General features: G+C 44.0%; 2 protein-coding genes and 1 non-coding gene across 30 annotated transcripts in view; all 3 read right to left on the reverse strand.

Annotated features, from left to right (window-relative positions):
- Positions 1 to 264: 264 nt before the first annotated feature.
- Positions 265 to 6,286, reverse strand: HAX1 (HCLS1 associated protein X-1). 2 transcript variants are annotated; one of them, XM_036441758.1, is made up of 7 exons: positions 6,034 to 6,286; positions 5,265 to 5,524; positions 4,894 to 5,081; positions 1,130 to 1,181; positions 889 to 995; positions 673 to 763; positions 265 to 528 (listed from the first exon to the last, which is right to left on the reverse strand). In XM_036441758.1, exons 1-7 carry the CDS (start codon positions 6,084 to 6,086, stop codon positions 437 to 439), a joined length of 843 nt encoding a protein of 280 aa, XP_036297651.1. In that variant the 5' UTR covers positions 6,087 to 6,286; the 3' UTR covers positions 265 to 436. The 2 variants fall into 2 exon arrangements, with proteins under 2 accessions (XP_036297651.1, XP_045439324.1); XM_045583368.1 differs by having other exon boundaries at positions 4,894 to 5,108; positions 6,034 to 6,199.
- Positions 6,287 to 7,284: 998 nt separating this feature from the next.
- UBAP2L (ubiquitin associated protein 2 like) overlaps positions 7,285 to 23,620 on the reverse strand; it is a 47,402-nt gene continuing 31,066 nt past the window's right edge. For 7 of the 27 annotated variants that reach the window (XM_045583357.1, XM_045583351.1, XM_045583350.1 and 4 more), the window contains 12 exons: positions 22,662 to 22,716; positions 21,666 to 21,840; positions 20,571 to 20,643; positions 19,207 to 19,402; positions 19,026 to 19,114; positions 17,939 to 17,992; positions 17,260 to 17,341; positions 16,151 to 16,368; positions 15,536 to 15,641; positions 10,513 to 10,580; positions 9,398 to 9,595; positions 7,426 to 8,064 (listed from right to left, as the gene is read on the reverse strand). In XM_045583357.1, coding sequence (XP_045439313.1) covers positions 7,969 to 8,064; positions 9,398 to 9,595; positions 10,513 to 10,580; positions 15,536 to 15,641; positions 16,151 to 16,368; positions 17,260 to 17,341; positions 17,939 to 17,992; positions 19,026 to 19,114; positions 19,207 to 19,402; positions 20,571 to 20,643; positions 21,666 to 21,840; positions 22,662 to 22,716 — 1,410 coding nt within the window. In that variant the 3' untranslated portion in view covers positions 7,426 to 7,968. Of the gene's footprint in view, positions 7,399 to 7,425; positions 8,065 to 8,928; positions 8,980 to 9,397; positions 9,596 to 10,512; positions 10,581 to 13,419; positions 13,816 to 15,535; positions 15,642 to 16,150; positions 16,369 to 16,493; positions 16,642 to 16,854; positions 17,047 to 17,259; positions 17,342 to 17,938; positions 17,993 to 19,025; positions 19,115 to 19,206; positions 19,403 to 20,570; positions 20,644 to 21,665; positions 21,841 to 22,661; positions 22,717 to 23,620 lie in introns of those variants that run through there. The other 20 variants (XM_045583366.1, XM_036441694.2, XM_045583365.1 and 17 more) reach the window with 9 other exon arrangements.
- On the reverse strand, positions 17,401 to 17,536 carry LOC118721848. The gene has a single exon (XR_004988858.1). It is a non-coding gene; the product is annotated as a small nucleolar RNA SNORA58 (small nucleolar RNA).

Genomic DNA, 23,620 nt, shown 5'->3' on the forward strand with positions numbered 1-23,620 from the left:
TCTTGCTTTTTTTGGAATCTGATGCATCCATGTCTGGAAATTCTCTTGGGATTATCTCTACATATCCTATCTCCTCCAAGAGGAAAATTATTTTCTACTGGTACCTGATCTTTACTTATATGATAGATAAACTGTAATTAATCAAGTTTTGGAAGTAGAACAAAAAATTAAGAAACAAGGAGAAGATTTTAGGTCAAGATAATTTAGGAAACCCTGGATGGTGCTAGAAAGTGCAACATCCTTAATAAAACCAAGACCAAGAAATTAGCATAAATAAAAGTTTTATTGGTCAGTTTGCATGAATGACATACTGACATGCCCCCAACTCACTGTTCCACACACCAAGGCCCTGAGGTGGCAGGAGAAGCTGAGCCCATTGATGGTGAGAAAAGGGTGGGAGGTGGGAGAACATGAAGGCCTCTGAGGGTTAACAAGGCTACTGGGACCGGGACCGGGACCACCGACCTAGGAATAAATCCAGGATGGAAAAGGCATCATCCAGAGCTGAAGCTGTTGGTGTTTCTGGACCTAAGAAAGAGAGTGAAACACAGACACCCTAAGAGGCAAGGCAGAGGCAAAGGATGGGAATAATATTAAAAGGTAGAAGAGTACGGGTTTTCCTTTTCCAAGGAATTAAAAGATGGATCACTTTGATTCCCACTCCTCACTTACCCTCTCTAGGACTGCCATCTGCTTCTTGAACGGTTACTGTGGTTTCTGTTCGGCCCTCACTATCCACCACAGTCCGGCGTTCCTCTACTGTCTACAAGGGAAAGCCCCACAAATATCCTCAGCATCCCTAAAGGTGAGGTCCTGGTTTCTTGACAAAGATCCCTCTGTCCAAAACATCCTTAGCCACAGTTCCTTTTACCCCTCTCCCCAACTCACCCCATCTGGCCTGGTGATCTTGGTCACAGAGACACTCTTGAAATAGGATTTGGGCTGGGGCTGCAGAACTGGGCCAAGGCCCTCCTGGGAAACCTGGGAATCAAGATCTAGGAGGACAGAGAGAAGAAACAGGAAAGAAAGAGTCTAAGGGAAAGAAGGAACCAGCGTGTCAGGAAGAAACTTGAGGGAGAAAACTTCTGAAGAACAGCAGCGGGCGGGCGAATGTCCTCTCCAGACTCACCCTTGTCCTCTTTGGCTCTCGAAGGGGGGGTCACAGGCCACATGTCATCAAACTGCAGAAGAAGCCAAAGGAGACGAAATGACATCTTTCAATCTGAAACTTGAGGAGTCACCTGACCCAAAATATTCCCAAGTTCCAAAACCACCTCTCCCCAGAAGAGAGAATCCTATCCAAGATCGCTTTATTTACTCATTCTCCCTCTTTCCTAGCTGTTTTATGTATCCTTCTACAAAAAAAAAAAAAAAAAAAAAAAAAAAAAAAAAAGCCTTTCTGCCCTAGCTGGTGCGGCTCAGTTGGCTGGAGTGTCATCCTCTGCAATGATTCTGGGTCAGGTCACATACCCAGATTGCAGGTTTGATTCCCCCATCAGGATGTGTGCAGTGGCAACCTACCAGTATAGATGTTCCTCTCCCTTTCTCTCCCCCCACCTCTCAAGTCAATAAAGACATATCCTTGAGGATTGAAAAAATAAAAATAAAAGTGGGGATGGTATAAAAAACCCAAAGACTCCATTAAAAAACTAATTGACTTAATAAATGAATTTGGCAATGTAGCAGGATACAAAATTAATGCCAAGAAATCCATGGCATTTCTATACACCAACAGTGAAACTACAGAAACAGAGGCTAAAAAAGCAATTCCATTTACCATCGCACCAAAAAAATTAAGATACCTAGGAATAAATTTAACTAAGGAAGTAAAGGACCTATTTGCGGAAAACTACACAACACTGAAAAAAGAGATAGAGGAAGATGTAAGGAGATGGAAGAACATACCATGTTCATGGATTGGTAGAATCAACATCATCAAAATGTCCATACTTCCTAAAGCAATCTATAGGTTCAATGCACTCCCCATTAAAATACCAACGGCATATTTCACTGACCTAGAAAGAACTCTCCAAAAGTTCATTTGGAACAATAAAAGACCCAGAATAGCCACAGCAATCCTGAGAAAGAAGAGTAAAGTAGGAGGGATCTCAATACCAGACTTCAAACTATATTACAAAGCCACTGTTCTCAAAACAGCCTGGTACTGGCACAAGAACAGACATATAGATCAATGGAATAGAATCGAGAACCCAGATATCAACCCAAATCAATATGCTCAATTAATATTTGACAAAGGAGGCACAAATATACAATGGAGTCAAGATAGTTTCTTCAATAAATGGTGTTGGGAAATTTGGACAGACACATGCAAAAGAATGAAACTAGATCGCCAACTTACACCATTCACAAAAATAAACTCAAAATGGATACAGGACTTAAACATCAGACGGGAAACCTTAAAAATACTAGAAGCATCCACAGGCAGCAAAATCTCAGACGTATGCCAAAAGAACTTCTTCACTGATACTGCCCCTAGGGCAATGGAAGCTAAAGAGAAAATAAATAAATGGGACTACATCAAAATAAAAAGCTTTTTTCTTTTCTTTTTTTTTTTTAAAAGGATGGTCCTTTATTTATTTATTTATTTATTTATTTATTTATTTATTTATTTTTAAAACATATTTTATTGATTTTGTACAGAGAGGAAGGGAGAGAGATAGAGAGTTAGAAACATCGATGAGAGAGAGAGTCATCGATCAGCTGCCTCTTGCACACCCCCTACTGGGGGTATGCCCGCAACCAAGGTACATGCCCTTGACCGGAATCGAACCCGGGACCTTTCAGTCCCCAAGCCGATGCTCTATCCATTGAGCCAAACTAGTCTCGGCATAAAAAGCTTTTTTACGGCAAAAGAAACCATCAACAAAACAACAAGAAAGCCTACGGTGTGGGAGAACATATTTGCAAATAATACCACTGATAAAGGTTTAATCTCCAACATTTACAGACAGCTTATACAACTAAATAAAAGGAAGATGAATGATCCAATTAAAAAATGGGCAATGGACCTAAATAGAATATTTTCAAAAGAAGACAGAAGGCAGGCCAAAAGGCACATGACAACATGCTCAAAGTCACTAATTGTCCGAGAGGTGCAAATCAGAACAACAATGCGGTACCATCCTGTCAGAATGGCCAACATCAACAAGTCAACAAACGACAAGTGTTGGCGAGGTTGCGGAGAAAAAGGAACCCTCGTGCACTGCTGGTGGGAATGCAGACTGGTGCAACCACTGTGGAGAACAGTGTGGAGTTTCCTCAAAAAACTGAAAATGGAGCATCTGCCAGGCTGGGAGCTGCCAGGCCCGGAGCAGCCGGGTTGGGTGCGGCCAGGCCCGGAGCAGCAGCTGCCAGGCTGGGAGCGGCCAGGCCCGGAGAGGCCGGGCCCAGAGCAGCCGGGTCGGGTACGGCCAGACCCGGAGCAGCAGCAGCAGCCAAGTCCAGAGCAACTAGGTCGGGAACGGCAGTGACCAGACCCGGAGCAGCTGGTTGTGGAATGAACCAGAGCAACAGGGGCCAGGCCCGGAGCAGCCAGGCCCGAAACAGCTCGCTCCTCGCCTGCCCCTGCCCCACGGCTGCCTCTCAGACATGGCTGGAAACTTTTGTGGGAACTTGAGGGTCTGCTGAATCAAGTGATGAAGGCTTAGATCTGGATGTGTTGAGTTAGTATAGCGTGGGGGTGTTGATCTGTGAGTACCTTGGGTGGGGCCTATTTGGAAATGTCTTTTGTGTGAAGTGTATCATTGGGCATGTGGAGGTATTAATGATATGAGAAAATGCTAAGTAACTGATTTACTATCTGAAAAGGGATTTACTATCGGGGAAAGGGAGGGAGGAAGAGACTGAACATAAACTGTGCACCTATAGATGAGGACAATGGGGGAGGGGGAGGGGGCGGAGGGTGGGGTGGAAACCTAGTGGAGGGGGGAAGAAATGAGGAACCTTTGTAATAATATGAACAATAAAGATTGATTAAAAAAACAAACTGAAAATGGAACCCCCATTTGACCCAGTAATCCCACTTCTAGGAATATATCCCAAGAAACTAGAAACACCAATCAGAAAGGATATATGCACCCCTATGTTCATAGCAGCACAATCTACAATAGTCAGAATTTGGAAACAGCCTAGGTGCCCATCAGCAGATGATTGGATCCAAAAACTATGGTACATCTACACAATGGAATACTATGCTGCCATAAAAAAGAAGGAATTCTCATCATTTGTAGCAACCTGGATGGAATTGGAGAACATCATGCTGAGTGAAATAAGCCAATCAATGAAAGAGAAACACCACATGACCTCACTCATTTGTGGATGATAAAGAACATTATAAACTGATGAACCTAGAGACAGTAAAGCAACAGGCAGACTGTCAAATTACAGTGGGGAGGGGAGGAAGATCTGGGGGAGATAATAGATCAACCAAAGGACTTGTGTACATGCATATAAGTACAACCAATGGACATAAAACTCTGGGGAGGGAGGGTATGTATGGGAGGAAAGGAGGGGGGCAAAAAAAAATCAATAAAATATATCTATATTAAAAAAAAAAAGTGGGGATGGTAAATTAAAAAAATAATAATAAAAAAAAAGCCTTAATGATCTGTTAACTTTCCTGATCTCCCCCAATAATCCTGCCTTGTCCAAGAATCTCACAGACCAGTATTTTTTACGAAAAAGCAGAACTCCTATTCCCCCCAAAGAAAATACTACAAAAAGCTTAATATAGGAAACAGATAAATACACTTAGTGGGGGGAGAGGAGGGGCCAGTATTTCACCCACGTCTGTTAGATTCCAACAAGGATTTTAGTTTTTGCCCTCTATTAGGGGTCTCCACAGGCTTCCATTTCAGGCTCAGATGTACTCACCCTATGAAAAGGTCTCTGGGAGCCCCAGCCTGGTGCTGGTTTTGGAGAGTCAGTTCTTGTATCACTCTCCAAGGCCCCCCCAAAGATCCTGTGTTGGTGACTGTCTGGATACTTAAGCATCGAGTCCCGAAGCGTCTGTCCCTCCTGCAATCTCCCACTAGGTGTCTCTGACTCAGGACCTGGAAGCTCTGCAGGAAGACGGCAAGTGTATATGGCTGCTGGGAGAGGGAAAGGCCTTGGGATCTTTTAATCCCCCTTGAAATGATCAGTCTCCTCACACCTCCCACCCCCCAACTACTTTCTGCAGGCTCTTTATTTCACCCACCAACCCAGTAGAAACCACAGGTTCTCCCTCAGGGGCAGCCACACACCAGGAGGACGGGAAGGCAAGGTCCAGGCCCCCATCTCGCTGAAGATGCTATTAAAATCCCGTACTAGGTCATCGAAGCCGAAGTTATCGTGGAAACGCATCCCTCCTCCAGGGGTGAAGCTGAAGCCGAAGCTAAATTCCTCAGGGGGCTGGGGACCCTCAAACCTCGGGCTCCCAGGGCCCCAGGCGGCTCCTCCTTCTTCTTCATCCTCATCCTCATCTTCATCTCGAGTCATCCCTCCAAAAAAGGGGTCTCTGTGTCTGGGGTGGAGGCAGATTGGTCACACTCACTTCTTAAACCATAATATCAACTCGTGGGTGGCGAAGTGTTACAAGAACAGTTGGCCGGGGAATTGGCGTGAGGATCAGAAGACTGGCCATCGGGGTGCTGTTTTTAATCAGGTAGTCATCCCGTCGCGACTCCTCCCAAACACCTCCCCTCGGCTTTCCTTCATGGTCTCCAGCCCCTCCCTTCTCCCAGGGTCCTGCTCACATGCTCATTGTCCTCTACCCCCAAGCCCCACACTCCTCCTCGCCCAGACTCTGTTGCATCACCCCGGATTGGAGAAAGGCTTAAGCTGTTGCTTTTCCTCCTAACGACCGCCTTAGTTACTGTCGCGGGGTGAGTGTTCAATGTTGTGACCTCTGTTCTCTCCACAGGAGTTGAAGGAGTGGAGATATAGAAGGTGTTTTTCCAACTACAGGGTGTCAGAGGTCAAGCTCCCCTCAGAAGACGCCCCCTCCCTTGTCCGACCCGGATCCATTCTCACCTCCGAGGTCCAGGAAAGCCGAAAAAGCCCCGAAAGAGATCAAAGAGGCTCATTCCCGTATTGGGACTCGAACCTCCGAATCCCACCGGAGGCCCATTCACACCGGGAGGGAAGCCTGCGCTACGCCGTCGGAAATTGGGCGAAGAGTCAGCTCAAGCTGCCGGAAAGCAAACCTGCGACTGACACCCTGTCGTAAAACGGCCGTAAGCCGACGCGGAGGGGGCGGGGCAGACGGGCTTCTCAACTTTGAAAGGCTTTCATTTCACAGCAACAGCAGTTTGTTTTTTTTCCTGGTAGTGGGAGTCCTGAATTTTCATCTTCCAGCGATCACCTGTCTCCTAAGCCAATTCTTCTTGCCGACCAACCCGGCCCAATAAGGTATTTCCCTCCCAAAAGGGATCTCTGGTGCCGATAAAGCAGCCAGACGGCCGCCCATCCGCACAAATGAAACGGTCCCACGCCCGCCCTCACCGCCGGTTCACCACATCCGTGGACGACCAGTCCTCCATCTGAAACCACCTTGCCCCTTCCTCGGACCTGTTTCTTGACTGACCTCAGTGAAGTCTAAGTGGAATGGATAAAATATTTTATCAAACTCCTTTACTGAATTCCCCACTTTATTATTCTCCTCTCTCCAGTTAAGGAGCTTGTCATTACCATAAAGGATTCTTTTTTCTATGCAGGCTTTACAACCAGCAGAATAAGTGCTTTGTGAGAGACCAAGGGAAATCTAGTGAAGAGTCTCGGAAGAGAAGAAATAATATGGGGCTCTAGGTATCCGCCTTTCCCTACCATTCATGGCTTTCAAAGCCTCTCCCTCCTACACCCCTGCCCCAACCTCACCCCTGGCCTTCCTCTAGACTTCTTTTCAGGGGTTTGGGTATAGCTATGGAAAAGGAAAGCACTCCAGCAGCAAGAACTCATAGGAAAATGTGGCCCCAAACTTCAGTTTTGCCAGCACACAGTGCATGTTGCCCTACTTTCCAATTCACTTGCTTGGACTCAGCTGAATTATACTTTGACTTTACAAAGGCATTTCTTTCAGCTCCTCCTTAATCCTCTCCCTTTCCACCCGATACCCTACCCGACTCCCCTTTTCTGCCTGAAATCTGCTGTGTATGTAGCAGGTTTTGAAGGAAATGAAGATTTGAGGTGGTTCTTTCCAGGCAACAGGCTGTGAAATTCTTAGGGGAGAAGGGAAGAGAATCCCCTCAAGGGCACAGTACTAAGTCATTAAGGTCAGAGGTGTTCTTAAAGGATGAAGATTTCATTTTATTCCACTGCCTTCGGGGCCTGCTAGAAGAGGCCCAGTTGGTACAGTAATACTTATTCACCAAGCTGGTCATCCGTGAGACTGAGGATGTCCTAGACGGAGCAAGAATGGGCAGAGGCTGAAGGTAGATGTTTTCTTTTTATATATACAAGACACATTAATCCATTAAATTTGAAGACACAGTACAAAAAAAAAAAACCAAAAAAAAACCCACTTCAACTAATCCATCTGACAATGCTGTTCATATTCATGACGCCATTTTTTGTTGTTGTTTTGCTTCCTAATAATAAAGGAGGAGACATAGGGCTGTTGGGCTGATATATATTTGGGGGTTCCCCCCTCCCCACCTCACCCATACACCACCAGGGTGAACAGGAGGAAAAGGAAGGGCAGGGCCCACAGCAAAGTTTCATAATCTTGAATGCAAGGGGGAAGGAGGAAAGGAAAGGGGAGGGGGGAGTGAAAATACAAATCCTATAATACATACAACAGAGTGGGGATGGTATGGGAATGGACAGACACGAAGCTGAGGCATGGGGTGGGCCACTGGGGTGAGGGCGGGGCAGCGGAACCCCTCCACATTCCTCTCTGACGCTGTTTCCATAGTTGCCAGGCTGAGAAGCCCTCCCGGAAGATGGGACCAGGAAGAGAGGGTCAGGGCCTCAGTTGGCCCCCCAGCTGTAGCTGTTGTAGGCAGACTTGTTGGTCTGGGGCTTCTGCGGGATGGAGCTGGTCTGGCTACGTTGCCCGCTGCCCGTCTGCAGGGGAATGGGAGGACGATGGGGAGGAAAAAGGTGTCTAGTTAGTGTGACAAATTTGTGACAACTTCAGGTGGAGACGTGGAAATCATCTTGCTTTCCCATTCCCCTTGCTTAGAAACTTTTGAAGCTTCTCGACCACAGAAAATTTGATTTATATGGCTTCTAAAGCACCTCTGACCAAAACAAAACAAATCACAAAAAGCACCAAAAAATCCCCCCAAAAAACCACAAACCAACCCTTCAAATAGGGAAAAGATGAAAAGAGGGCAAGATACTTTCAGAGATTAGACAGTGAATCAGTTCTACTCATTTTCAATTGTACCTTCTCCTCTCCTCATCCCCCTGCTCTGAGAAAAGGCAGTTCTCTAGAGAGAATTATGGCCTCTTGGAGATGAGTGATCACAAATGACTTCTTTCTCATTGATCCCCAGGACGGCCTCACTTGGGAAGCTGCCTTTGAGAGCCAAGAGGCTCTTATTCCAGTTCCCCAGCCACCTCCGGTGGAGGAGGGCACTTTACCACCCCTGGCTCCCCTCCCTGCCACATGTATCGTATCTGTGAGCCCATTGTAGGCAAGGTGGAGAGACAGTCTCGAGGCCCCAGGCTTCAGATGCTGCCTCAAGAATCCTTTCCATTCCAGTAACCAAGTGTTCCCAGAGTTGGGGAAGGGCAGAAAGAAAGAGGGCATTGAGGAGGGGAGGACAAGAGAGGAATGGGAGGCCAGAGAGCTCAGCAAGGTGTTTATATGTTTGTGTATCCCGATTTGTGATCGTGCAAACTTTTCTCAAATTCCCTAAGGCTGTGGAGGTGTAATGGGGACTGAAAAGGAGTGGGTTCAAGCATATCATTCAGTTTCATTACCTGCTCCTCCTGCTGGCGCTGGTAACAGAGAATCATCTGCAAATATGGTAGCTGAGGCAGAACCAGGATATATGGAAAATAAAGGGACAAACTTTGACAATAGAACTCCACCATTGTTAGAAGGGAAAGCTATAATGTGAGGGAAGGGGGAGGGCTGGGAGAGGTAAGAGGGAAGGTGTGACCCAGGTCTGATGGGATGAGGAAAACTGTGATATGGGAGGAGTTGGAGGAGAAAGGCACCAAAGGAATTGGGCAGAATTAGGTTTCAGTCTGGCCCCTTCTCTGACATCTCCTTTGCCGGCCACTTGTGTTATGTGCGCTTGTGTCTGTAATGTGCTGTGTGCCCATGGCTGGCGCTGGGGAGGATCGGGTGGAGGTGGTGGTGAGGAAGGGTAAGAAAAGGAAAGGGAAGGCAGTTTTAAGGGATAAGAAGGAAGAGGAAGAGGAAGGAGAGAGGGAGGGCTATTACCTGGCCATCCTGCTGTAGGTGATGGTGGAGGATCTGCGAATGCGGCTGCTGATGGGGGGTCAGAATGTGCATAAAGGGGGCAGGTGGGTAGGCAGCAGCTGTGGCTGGATTGATGGGCCCCCCACTTCCTAGGGCTGAAGGCAAGCTGAAGGAGGCAGCAGGAGTACCGGAATGAAAACCTTGTTTCTCAAAAGATTGCTATCCAGGAGAATGGGAGGAGAGAGTAAAAGGGATCAGCAAATGAATCCTTAGGATTGGAGCCCAAGCTCTCCCACCCTCAAAAAGCAGCATGGTGTCACAGAAGGAATGCTGCACCTGAAGTCAGATATTCAAGTCTCAGTCTCGGCTCTGTGCTTTAATAGCTGTGTGATCCTGAGAAAACTACTCTGAGCCTGTTTTCTCATATATAAAATGATGCTTATCGACCTCTTAGTTTTAAGGACAAAATGAGGCTGGATGTGAAAGCACTGTGTAAAACCTGTCATATACAAACATAGTGAAATCTGCTGATTACTCCTTAGCACTCCTCTCTCTCGTGTTGGGTAGCTATAGGTACTCTATGGGTTTTTTTCCAAAAGAAATGCTGAGTTATCTTTAAAGTCTTGGCCATGAAGCACTCCACCATAACTCCTAATACTTTGTATCAAACTTTATTTATGGTGGTGGGAGAAAAACAAAATACAAACCTGTGGATAATTCAAATGCTTCACTTTACTGAGTCGGGCTTTGCCCACTCCTTTCCCACTCTTTACTGTAGATATACTTACAAAGAAGGGAATGAACTTATCTTCCTTCATTCCATATTCATTCTCTTTCAAAGTTATGAAAAGGTTGGTTGTGTGTAGGTTAAGGACCAGTTACACAATCAATCACATGACACATTGCAATTTTCCAACCTTCCTATGGCATTTCTCATATGTTCTCTCCCTCCCTGAAGGATGAATTTGAGTTTCCTCGAGAAACTAAAGTCTAAAGATGAATCATTTTCTAGTAGAATGGGTTTCCTGACACCTGCTCACAGGTTTAAGGGCTGTTCCTGCTCACTTCTATCAATGCAACTCTATCTTCTCTATGTCTGTCTCTTTTTCCACTTCTATCCAGAGCCAGGCACCTACCTGGGTTTTGGAGTACACAGAACCCGAGATGTCTGGCACGCCCGTGTTACTGGAGGTGACTGATACACCTGAGGGAGGAGGAAACAGATAGAGGAGGATTAGCTCAGCTAGCTGCCTGATCCCCTCCCTGGGAGGCGGTGAGTGACATGTGATGTCTTTCTAGCTATAGCACGGCAAGGGAATTTTGGTCTGTTTTTCCAGCTTCCGGTCAGTCTTGAGGGATAAGAGCTCATGACACAATGGCTAGCTAAGGGTTCTCTTGTCCTTTCCAGGTGTGTGCTGAGTATATGTGTGTGAGTGAGGTGAGTTGGTTTTGGAGGGACAAGAGGAAATAGCCAAAACTCACTAGTACGTAAGCTTTCAAAACACCTCGGTAGCAAAGCCCAACAGGAAGGTATTACACTTATATTGTTCCTTTTAAATCAATCCACCAGACTTCACTCATTCCTGCTCCAGAAGACAGGTAATCTGGCTCTTTTCCTGTTCATGAAGAGACACTCTTGGGCTCAAATGCATGCTTTCACAGCATAAGGTAAGTACTAGAGAAGCAGTTCAATTCCACCTCCGAAAGTACTTTTATTCTCCGAGCTTCAGCTCACTTAGCCCAGTTTCTCCAATCTTGGAGCTTCTAGGCTGTATACTTACGAGTTGGCATAAAGATGAAGATCCATCTACGCATTTTAAGGAAGGGGGGTAATGAAGGCATATAGGAATAGGCTATCTCTTGCAGTCTCGGTGGAACACAAAACCTAAATGTTATTCTAGTTTACAACTTTAGCTTCTCCATGAAATAAAGGCTTCAATCCATACTCTTAACAACTTGCATGTTTCCTTTTGAAAAACTCGTTACCACCACTACAACTTAAAGGAAGCCAAAGTAATACAATTCTTCATTTTAATTTATACTCCACATAGTCTACCTCCTGGGGCAAAAGGTCAAGGTTAGAGGGGAAAAAAAGCCATCAGGTAAGCTAATCCAGCATCTTACCTTACTAAAATTATACGCGAAGATTTGAGGTAAAGTAACTCAAATTTAACTAGGAACTTAAAGCATGATTTTAAAAGATATATTAGTTCTCATGAATGGAGATAAAATGAAACTCCAGAAGAACTTTGTATTTCAGTCTATGTCCTTGGAGCCTTCTCCTTTGCTGTTAGGATTACTCTGATAGAAGAGTTTTTTTAGAAACACTGTACTGAAGTGACCAAATCACAAATGAAGAATCCTCCATTCACCCGCAATTCAGCAGCAATCCCCCTTCAAACTGCAGAACCCAAATCCTCCCAATGTCTAGGACAAACGCAGCCATCAAAAGTTAAGCCCACCTTAGACAGCCACTTTAGAATCTTCCCAATAGAAGTGGCCTCTTAACCTGGAAACCCCTCCCACAAGTCCAGATAGTTCCAGGGAGGAGCAAACACCAACTAGGAAAAAGAACAGAACTACAGAAAGCAAGCATGAGAAAATACTCCCCCGTGTCCAAAGTATCAACTATACTTTCTGGGCACAAAAGTAAAAGGCAGGGGCAATATAACGTGATTGAGTTTTCTTCCCTTTCCCTTTTTTTCAAATCCCAGGAGCCCATCTGGTAAATCACCAGTAACTTGAAAAAACTAGCTTATTTTTTTGTATGGAAAAAGCTAAGCTGATGAGGTTTGTATGGAAGGTTTGAGTAAAGTGTAATAGACAGGATATAAGTAGAACATGTTTTAGGAAAATGAGATGAATTTTACTGCAAAGACTCAAAACAGCTTGCTGACACTCCTTGGTCATCCCACACAAATGGAAGAAATGGCTATCTTGACTCTCAGACTGGGTGGTAAGGAGCAATTTAGTTTCAATGTGTCCCTACTTGGTCTCATTTTTTTCAGAGGCTGGACTAGCTAAAAACCAGCTTATAGTCCAGAGGCTTTAAGTTGGATATTGACCAAAGGGACTGGAAATACAGGGGGAGGGGGGAGAAAGAGATTTCTCCTTGTAGTTGCCATAATAGCTTCAGTGTAAGCATTAGAGGTCCCTACCAACCCTTTACCAATTATTAGAAAGCTCCTCAGGCTTGAGTTCTCTTGTTTTCCTTCCAAGAGTCAAAATTCCCTTCTATAATCATATTAACACCATGTGGACAACAGGGAGGAGACCAAGAACCAACTCTCTCCCTTGGAAAGTTGGTTACATCCCCAGGACAAAATTACTCCAAAGGGCTAGGAAGAAGGAAAGTAATATTGGGGTTTCCAATTAACCAAGCATGGTGGTCTCCCTGTGCAAGTTAAGTGTAAACAAAGGGCTGGTGATGTACTAGTGGGATTGAGAATTTCTATAATCAAAGATATCTAACCAAACTTCTCCCAAACATCATTAGCTACACCCACAAGTGCAAAACACTAATAATCCACAATCCCTGAAGGGACTAAGAACAATGCTCCAGGCTAGCATTTTCCACAGCCGGAGTCATCAACTAGCTGGTCCCTCAAAACTCTATCAGATCTCAACCAGCCACTTGGCCTGAGGGAACCAAATGTGGGAATTAAATCTTGGAGATACTTCCCCAACAACAGCTCTGAACACCATCTCTTCTATCTTTTACCGTGACATGACACTAAACCTCTTTTCCTTCCCCTCTGCTTATGTTAGAGGCAAGGGGAAGATCTAATGAAAAGTGAAGAGCTATAATGAGCATGGAGAATCAGGGATTTTCTACAAATAACTTTCTTTACCAACCAATCAACAGGCTGGAAACGGAGACTGTTTCCCCTCCCCCACCTTCATAAAATCACCATACTCAAGTTACCAGTTCTTTGGCTATGCTGGAGTTTGATTGAAAAGGCCACCCTCCACCCTTCATCCACTGCACAACATTGGATCCTAGTGTCCAGAGAGACATGCACGGAAAGAACGCCAGAGTTAGCTAAAGAAATACCACAGTTTATTGAAGACTACAAATATTTTTGTTACAAGTTGAAACTACATGCCTTCCAGAAAACAAAAGCAACAGCAGGTGTGTGCATTGATGCTTCGAAGGTGCTGCACCGCTTGAACTCGAAATGGGTAAGACAGGGTCAGACACATGGGGGAGAGGGAACTGGGGGAAGGGCAAGTTCAAAAGCCCAGAAGGTATCCACCAACTCATTTCCCCAAGCCACGCAGGCATGGCCTCAGCTCAGCAGGCTCTCCTCAGTGGTCTGGTTTCTGAAACAAGACTTCAGTGCAAATTTATACACACACACAAAACATAGCCCCCAGCCTTGGGCCAAATTAGCTCTCTGCCGTCCAGAAATGCTTGTAAGGGGGTGGATATTTTCTTCCTAAAAGGAATCAAATACATAAAAATAAATGAATTTAGAGGTTGATGAGGAATGGGATGACAACCTTCTGTGGGGCTGGGAACTGGGGGTTCTCAAGAGGGCTGTTAAGAGTGTTTCTGAAATCCTAAGGGAGGTAAGAAGCTACAATTTCCAAAATCAGGTATGCTATTCTTGAACATGGTCCAGCTAGAACTTTAATCTCAGAATGGGGCAATTCCAAATCAAAAAGTTTATAATATTTCCCCAAGGATTAGGGTGGATCATGCTCAGTGAGAGGAATAGCCAACAGGGGTTCTAGATATTAAATCTCAATGGGTACCCAGGATTTCTTGAGTTTAAATCTTGACCTAAGTCATACAACACAGTTCAAAACTCCACTTCGCTGTTAGTTCCCAGACCAACTGCCATCTGTGCTCAGCTCAGTTTCCCAATTATTAAAACCTTGGGCAATTTATCAACTTGGAGGCCACACAAGGGTAAAGAATGCAGATGCAGCCAAAACCGGTTTGGCTCAGTGGTAGAGCGTCGGTCTGCGGACTGAAAGGTCCCAGGTTCGATTCCGGTCAAGGGCATGTACCTTGGTTGCGGGCACATCCCCAGTAGGGAGTGTGCAAGAGGCAGCTGGTCGATGTTTCTCTCACATCGACATTTCTAGCTCTCTATCCCTCTCTCCACCTCTCTGTAAAAAATCAATAAAATATAAAAGAAAAAGAAAAAAAAGAATGCATATGCAGCTCCATCCAAATCATCATGAAACCATAATTGAGCAGATTTTTGAAGTACAACCCTCAACCCCATCCTCCTCCCCCCACCCATATTCATCTACAAATCACTGAAAAAAGTAGATGGAATTGTTTTATTCAAAGACTCCTTTTCTTACTCCCTGTCCTCCAAAAGTGGAGTATAGGTGTCAGGCAAGGGTTGGACTAAGAATCTTTTAGGTCAGTACCCATTAAGGAGATTCCAACATTTACCTCCCTGCCATCAGATGTGCAAATGGATTTTGCAAGGAGCCCAGACACACAAGTGAAGGAACCTAAAGGTCCAACTTTCACTTTATTGAGTACAGGCATACTTGGTTTTATTGCACCTCACAAGTGTTGCATTTTTTGGAACGTGAAGGCAAGACCATCCACCACCAAAGACTACAATCATTCTATTATGGTGGTTTGGAAGAGAATCCACAATATCTCCAAGGTATGCCTATACTCATGCCCTAATTCTTTTTGTCCATATTTTAGGTCTCCTAGCTTGGGACTTAAAGGAGGCCACATAAAGTAGTACTACAAAGATATTTAAACTAAGTCTACTATAGCACACTAGCAAAGAAACCTTTTAACCCTTCTATTATATAAATATGGCCTCTTTTGTATGATCAGTACCATACACATTAACACTTGCCTCCATTGACATCTCAATGAAATCTTGGGGCCCCTTGCCCTGCTTCCCACCTAAATATTAGGCCAGCCAGCATATGCTAATAGTCAATTCATGCTCCAGGCCATCCCTGTCCTGAGTAATGACTATATGGTCTAGTATCAAGCTCCTCTGTTGGGGCTGCTCAGGCAGACACACAAGCAAGTCAATCATTAACAATCATACATGAGCAGCAGCACACCTTCACCAACACAATTTTATCAAGCATGGAGTCTTCCTCCTTGAAACTCATTTAATAACATCCCACAGGCACCACTGACAGCTGGGGTCAAGATAAGCTTACCAGTGTTGTATCCATGAGACCCATATCCACTTGGCTGTTGGAAAGGGGTGGCCGATGCATTCACACTGACATTCACACCATGCTGCTTGGAAGAGGTAGGAGCCACCTAAAGAGTAAAAAGGCCAGAACTGCAGTGAAATGGAAGCAGACTACCATTCTCCCTACCCATTTTCTGGTTGTGTGTTTTTGTTTTGTTTTGTTTTTGCTTTTTTGGATCTCACCCTACCCATTTTCGTTCAGGGACTCAAGCATTCAGATGATTACCCATTGTGATATAGGCTGACCACAGTTCGCTTACAGAATGAAATAGGCTTCCTATCAACTTTCTAAAATCAGTGAAGTCAATAAATGGTACTTTGAAAGAAGGGAAAAGGGCAGTGATAACAGGGAATGAAAGACAGTCTGGGAGTAAAGCTATATACCATCATATTCGTATTTTAGCTAATTCTAAGAATAGGTAATCCTTATCCCAATACCCCCAATTTCAGCCCCATTCCCTCCTCCAGGCAGAAAGAGAACGTGTTCTGCTCCATCCATTATTAAAAAGTCCTTGAAAGCACCTACAATAGTGTCCAGGGTTAGGATACTTTACTGCAAGGAAAAACCAGTACTCACAGGGAACACAGCAGGCCCATACTGGAAGGTGCTGGGGAGGCCCGGAACCCCTGTGTAGTATGGCAGGCTGGTGTAACTGTAGCCAGGAGGCAGCGCCGGGTTCAGGAATGTCTGCTGCGTGGTGTGGTGAGTCTGCGTCTGGTTCTGTTGGGGTTGGGCCAAGGTAGTGGCCGGGGCTGGGGAGGAGGCATCCCCACGGCCAAACTTTGTGAGGTCACCTGTGACAGGAGAGGCTAAATGTACCTGCCTCTTTCACCCTCCACACCAAAGCAGGATTACTACTTCTGGTTTCACATGATTTCAGAAAATCCTGTTAAATGTGAATTACATTTCTTTGCAGCTCCACAGCAAGCACTAATGTCGAATGACTGTGCAATGCTGCAGCAGAGACAGGCTCCCAGAATAAAATTCCTGCATGATTTCCCTGCCTACTCATTTCATCTCCCCTAAATCTACCTCCATGGAAACACTCCATGCTGGATTCAAAAAAATGACGATAGAACCTGATCAGTTTGGCTCACTGGATAGAGCATCAGCAGACTGAAGGGTCCCAGGTTCGATTCTGGTCAAGAGCATTCATTACCTTGGTTGTGGGCACAGCCCCAGTAGGTTTTATGCAGGAGGCAGCTGATGGATGTTTCTCTCTCAATGTTTCTAACTCTCCCCTCCTCTCTGTAAAAAAATCAAACAAAACAAAACAAAAACAATGATAGGTCCAGAAAATGGTAGATCAGTGAGGACAACAGAAGGCGGCCCATGGATAATCAAGATAATGGCATTGGGACTGCTCCTGTGAGTAGGGTACAGGAGCAGAGATGAGCCGAGGAAGGCCAGTTCAACCACTGCCTTTCCTGGATAAAGCTGGAGAATATCTGAAAACCAAATCAAAATATCATCTGAATCACAGGGGGACAAAAAGTGAGCTAAGGAAAAACTTGCCAGATGCTCAACTTCAGCAGGATTCTGAATCTACCAATACTGACTCATCACATCCATTCTCTATTTCTGCCAAAGATCTTAACTGAACTGGGTCCCTTCCTGCTACTAATCAGGTTTCTGCCTCCAATCTCAACACACTCTCCTTTTATTTAGCCCTACCCCAGTCCTACCAGAATAAGGGTTGCTGGCCAGGCTACCATCCCTCCCAGTTAGCGGCGTGGTGGGTGTGGGAAATGGGATGCTGTAGTAATCCTAGAAGAGAGAATTAAAAGAGCAGTTAATGCCATTATTCTCTCTGTTGAGAGGCAGGAAATTGTTGAAGTAATGCAACTTATCCAGCCACTGAATAGGCTGGCTAGAATTGGCACAAACTCCAAATTACTCTTGTATACTCTGTCCCCCCTGCCTGGCCATGGGCACAGTCAAGCAAGGTCTACTGGTATGCCCAGTATAAAACACACCAAGTCCACCAGGACCAGTAATATTCTCAAATCTGTAGATAATTATCGCTAATAGTCTACTACTAATGAGAAAATAGATCTTTCTATAATTCAAAGTGTCTGAAACATACAGAAAGCATCTTGAGAGTTCCAGGGTACCCTGAGTTATAAAATGCTAAAATTTGTTTACTTCAAAAATGCCACAATTGATTTTTCTTTTAAGTTATCTTCTATTAGAGCCACTTCCCAAGACACCATACTTTGATATATCTTAAATCAAAGGGTGTGTATGAAGATAATGGTTGGGAAAGAGCTATGACTTATCATCTGATAATGTGAAAGCAATCCTCCCCCCCAAGACTAATTTTAAGATTGCTTTCTTTTCCTACGCCCTACATCACATACTCACCAATGGAAATCTTGTCTGAAGCATCTGCAAGTCATCATAACCATATACTTGTGGCTGAAAGATACAAGCATGTAACAATACTAATGTGGACAGATCATGATATTAGTAAACCAAGGAGCTAGGAAACAAGATAAATCAACAGAACGTTCATCCTCACTTTTAGGGAAGAGTAGGAGACAAATTGTTTCCTTTAGTTTCCTTTAAGAAGAAAGAAGTGAATACAAAGAGGTTAAATGATTCATGAAAGGTATTGAAGCTTTCCTTGAGTTATACACTAGTGATTCAACTAGACTGGATTCGAACACAAGTCATACATAAATAGCCTGCTCTTACTTTCTGTTCCACCAGCCTGTCTCTTATAGTTTTCAAAACATGGCTTAGCCCTGGCTGGTGTGGCTCACTTGGTTTGGGTGTCGTCCCATACACCAAGAGGTTGCTGATTTGATTTCTGGTCAGGGCACATGCCCAGGTGGCAGACTTGATCTCTATAGGAGGCATGCAGAAGGCAGCTAAAGTGAACGATGTTTCTCTCTCACATTGAGTTCCTCCCTCCCTCCTTCCCTTCTTCTCTCCCCAAAACCAATATAACAGAATTTTTTTTTAAATTGAAATATATAGTTTTCACAGTATTACAGATGTCACCTATTTCTACCTCAAACCCATTTGCAAAAAGCAACTACTGTTAGCCACCTATTTTCACGTAGACCTAATAGAGTTAGGAACTCTGGTCTGACCAGGTGGGAGCCAGTAAAGACCCTCATAGATAGGAAATCAATTCAACTAGAGAAAATAATTCTCTAAGAAATTAAAAGGGATATCAGGTGGACATTCTGGCTTTTGGCTTCTTAGGCTGAGAAGATGTATTTCACAGAGAAAATATACAACAGAGGGCCTGGCCTCCATTTAGTCCTTCCTCTCTGAAAACTGTTATTTTTTTCTCAAAACTACAAAGATTAAAGCCCTGTTTTCATGCAACAACCACTCATCTGTTCTATATTTTAATTACAGTGTTCTTCCGGAAGCCAGATTTATAAAGAGTAGCCACACCATCTTCATTTTTTGGAGAAGACCCCAAAGTCTCACTTACCGGGTAGGCATGTAACAGCCCTGGAGCCATAATATACGGATTAGGCAACAATGGCGGGACCCCAGGAGGGAGATTAGGAGGAGCTTTTCCTAAAAAAGAAATTACATTTTTATACTGTTACACAATTACTTCTCTCCTTCATCCCAAAGGAATGCCATCCACCTTTTCTATGCAGGGCTACCTGAAGTTGTAGCAACTGAGCTTCGAGTCGAGGCTGTGACAGTGGAGTTGCTGCCTAGGCTGAGGCCCAGGCTGCTGCCACTATTGAGACTGGAGGAGACACTGACCACTGGCGGAGGTGCAGAGACTGTGCTGGACGTTGTGGAGAAAGTGCTGGAGGAAGAATGAAGATTCGCCTCACTCTCCACGCTTGTGTGCTTCAAAAAGAGAGCGGTGGAAGAGAGGAGGAGGAAACAGCAATTAGCATAACCGGTCAGGAAAGATCAATAATCCCTGTTGATTATATCATCAATCAACTTCCCAATTAAAAAGGCTGAGGAATGGCCCTAACTGGTTTGGCTCAGTGGCTAGAGCATCAGCCTGCGGACTCAAGGGTCACAGGTTCGATTCCGGTCAAGGGCATGTACAGGAGGAAGCTGATCAATGGGTGTGCAGGAGGCAGCTGATCGATGTTTCTCTCCCATTGATATTTCCAACTCTCTCTCCCTCTCCCGTTCTCTCTGTAAAAAATCAATAAAATAAAATTAAAAATTAAAAAAAAAAAGGCTGAGGAATGGTACCAGATTGTACTCTGCCAAATTAGAAGAAATTACTAAATACTTTACTGGTAGACAATTCCCTAAGAGTCATCTGATAAGGATGGTAACAAAAGACCCACTACACACCATTACACTGTTCAGAACAGTAGCAGAGAGAGTGGGGACAAACCAACCTCCCCCCAAACCAACGCTGGTTGGCCAATAAGAAGACAGAGATAGTTTAAATACAAAAAATATAACATAGCCTTTTCTCCTACACTCTTCATTAATTCAGAATAAGACCAGTTCATGGGACAGGAAAAAGTTCTAATAAACTTAAACACGAAATCGTATATTTGAGAAACAACAGGCTCCTAGAAAAATCTTAGCCCTCATTATCTCCCCTAGGCTCCTGGCAAACCAGACACCTTTGCTCCAAATGTTAGTTGTCTTTCTTACCATCTCAGAGTAATGAAATAGTTGCTATAAATCACAACAGTGAAATTAATTTGATCAAAAGCTCTTATTTCATCTCTACTTTTACAGATGCTCAGATTCACACAATTTTCAGGACTCATGTTCAGCATATCTCAGACCAAGAATAAAAATGCCTGTACCAGTTAGAAAAGATATTCTTACAGAAGTTATTGTAGCATACAAAAGCCACACCCACCTTCAGTTAAAAAAAAAAAAAAAGTCACACAATGATTCAGGAAAGTTACTTCCAGGGCTTTGAAAACCTCAAATCAATGATCATTTTGCCACCTCAAAATCCCTTAGGAGAATCTTATTGTTGGAAAGTAGTAAGTATAAAAAAACCACAATTTTTTTATAGTACCATGCTTACCAAAAGAGTGGATGTCGAAGTACGCCCAGAAGATGTTGATGACGAAAGGGTATTCTGCTGAGTAGATAAAGTACTGTAACAAAAAAAGAAAAAAAGAGGGTGTCATAAGACACAGTGCTATTGTCACCTGACCTGAAGCTTCAATTAAGAATACAGCAAGAGTTTGGCCAGTTTGGCTCAGTGGTTGAGCATCGACCCATGAACCAAGAGGTCACAGGTTCACTTCCTGGTCAGGGCACATGTCTGGGTTAAGGGCTTAATCCCCAGCAGGGGGCATGTAAGAGGCAATGGATCAATGGTTCTTTCTCATCGATGTTTCTACCTCTCTATCCCTCTTCCTTTCTCTCTTCTTAAACATCAATAAAAACATTAAAAAAAAATACATGCTGAAGCTGGTTTGGCTCAATGGTAGAGTGTCGGTCTGTGGACTGAGGGGTGCCAGGTTCGGTTCCGGTCAGGGACATGTACGTTGGTTGCGGGCACGTCCCAGGTGGGGGGGGTGCGGGAGGCAGCTGGTCGATGTTTCTCTCTCATTGACGTTATTAGCTCTCTATCTCTCTCCCTTCTTCTCTGTAAAAAAAAAAATCAATAAAATATATTTAAAAAAAAAAAAAAAATACAGCCAAAACCGGTTTGGCTCAGTGGCTAGAGCATAGACCTGCAGACTGAAAGGTCCCAGGTTCGATTCCGGTCAAGGGCATGTACCTTGGCTGCGGGCATATCCCCAGTGGGGGATGTGCAAGAGGAAACCAATCGATGATTCTCTCTCATCGATGTTTCTAACTCTCTATCCCTCTCCCTTCCTCTCTGTAAAAAAATCAATAAAATATATTAAAAAAAAAAATAAAGCAAGAAAATAAGACAGAATATAGGACCAAGGAAATCTAAGATAATATAGTCAGCAAAATAGCCAGCCTGGGGTAGAGAGCAAAGGTAAAATGGATGTTGAAAAGGGAAAATAATCATCCTGTCTTTACTTCCCATACCTTTTAGGTAATCTACTTAGCTAAAGTGATCTGAGCCAGGTAGAGGGTTAATAAGATAGAACCAGAGAGCTCCCACCAACTCTAACCTCCAATCCTCACCCCAAATCACCTGTTGTGTTGTGTGGTAGTAGTATTTGGAATCTCCTCATTGTGACTCAAGCCACCCAAAGTGGATGAGTGTTGATTGGTTGTCGTCAATAAGGAAGCTGCAGATACTGTTTCACTGAGAGGGGGGATACTAGAAGTAGAAGGTGAGTCAGATTTCACTGCAGAGCCTGTAGCACCTGGAAATGAAGAAAGGAAGTCATCTCATCAGAGGAAGGAATGTCTATAGGTGTGGCTCAGTTGGTTGAGCATATCTCATGCACGAAAAAGGTCGCTGGTTAGATTCCTATCAGGGCACACGGCCAGGGTGTGGGCCCGATCCCTAGTAGGGGGCATGCAGGAGGCAGCTGATGTATGTTTTTTTCCTTCTCCCTTCCTTCCTTTAAAATAAATAAAAACATATTTAAAAAAAAACAAAACAACTTTTAAAATGAAATGATGACTATAGTTCTTGGCTGTCCCAAAGACAAGAGTCTTGAGTTATTTAATAATGGATCATTTGTGTTTAGGTCGAATCCTTTTCCGTTTTTTAATTCCAAGCATTTCAGAGCACTGATCTCCTTTACCCAGTGAAGGGAACCAAGGGTATTACACCATTTTAAGACAGAAAACCTAAAAGTTAGGATGGTTTGAGATTAAACAACAAGACAGAACCAAACTAAGACTATAACCACATGTTCTGATCATTGAGCTGGGGCTATTTTCACTACAATCTAGGAAATACAAAAATAGTGAAAGGACAGGGAAAACACTACACACGTAGGTGGTTTGGTTCAAAGGACAGAACGTAGACTGCTCTCAGGCTGAAGGGTCCTAGGTTGGATACTAGTCAGGTGCATGTGGAAGGCAACCAATCAATTTTCTCTTTCTCTTTCTCTGTCTCTCCCCTCTCCCTTCCACTCTCTCCAAAAATCAATGGAAAAATATTCTTTGGTGAAGATTAACAAAAAAAGGAAAAAAACACTATAACTGGGAGGAAAAAAACCTGGAGAACACTCACCTTCAACAGATTGCGTGGTCTGTAACTGCGTGGCCTGCACAGAACTGAAGCCATTCTGATGTAAAACAGGAGATAAATAGATAAATTCAAGTGAACAGAACAAATTAGTACTGACTGACACAACTTAATTTTCAACAAAATTCTGTAAGTTAACATAATTAGGCTAACAAAAGAAAATAAAACAAAAATTAACAACAAAACAAAGATGCCCTAGGCAGTTTGGCTCAATGGATAGAGCATTGGCCTGGGAACTGAAGGGTCCCAGGTTCGATTCCAATCAAAGGCATATGCGTGGGTTTCAGGCTCTATTCCAGCAGGGGGCATGCAGGAGGCAGCCAATCAATTATTCTCTCTCATCATTGATGTTTCTGTATCTCCCCTCCCTCCCTTCCTCTCTAAAATCAGTAAAAATATATTAAAACAACAAAGATAAACAAGCAAACATGAAAAAACAAAACAAAGAGACATAAACCCTGTGTGACCCAAAGCAACAGAAAGCAACCCCCAGATTGCTGAATATATCCCAAACCCAAATAGCTGCAGAATAAAGCCCAAATCCAGTGATCCTTGGGGGAAATGTTGGAGTAAGGTAGTTCAGCCAAGTCACTTATTTTTCTGGCTGCACCTGACAGTGCCACCGTATCACCTCTGGCATAAGCTATCCCCCTCACCAAGCCAAGAGGTGAGATCTACTGCTATGCACCCAGCATGCTAGCAATCAGCTCTTCCAGCAATCCATTCAGAACACAGGCAGTGGGTCTGATTCTCCTAGAAAGAATGACTCTTGAGTGCAGAGAGAATAGTTTTCTGGTTCTGAGTCTCCAGGCTTGCTAAAAATAACATTTTATTTCACCAACCACAGAAATGTACTTTTAACAGCTTCTCAATAAGCACTTCTGAGGTGTCTTAGCACTATTTGTCAAGAAACAAAACACTACTATTAAAAGGCCCCTGCCCAC

This window comes from Pipistrellus kuhlii, unplaced genomic scaffold, assembly GCF_014108245.1.
Source record: "Pipistrellus kuhlii isolate mPipKuh1 unplaced genomic scaffold, mPipKuh1.p scaffold_m20_p_18, whole genome shotgun sequence".
Taxonomy (NCBI): domain Eukaryota; kingdom Metazoa; phylum Chordata; class Mammalia; order Chiroptera; family Vespertilionidae; genus Pipistrellus; species Pipistrellus kuhlii.

What these genes read in the sequence shown, in the direction of transcription:
- HAX1 (XM_045583368.1), bottom strand. Translation starts at nt 6,086, where the DNA reads ATGAGCCTCTTTGATCTCTTTCGGGGCTTTTTCGGCTTTCCTGGACCT. An exon ending in AGATCACCAGGCCAGATGGG is followed by an intron (nt 764 to 888) that starts GTGAGTTGGGGA and finishes TTTCCCTTGTAG; the next exon opens with ACAGTAGAGGAACGCCGGAC. An exon ending in AGATGGCAGTCCTAGAGAGG is followed by an intron (nt 529 to 672) that starts GTAAGTGAGGAG and finishes TCTCTTTCTTAG; the next exon opens with GTCCAGAAACACCAACAGCT.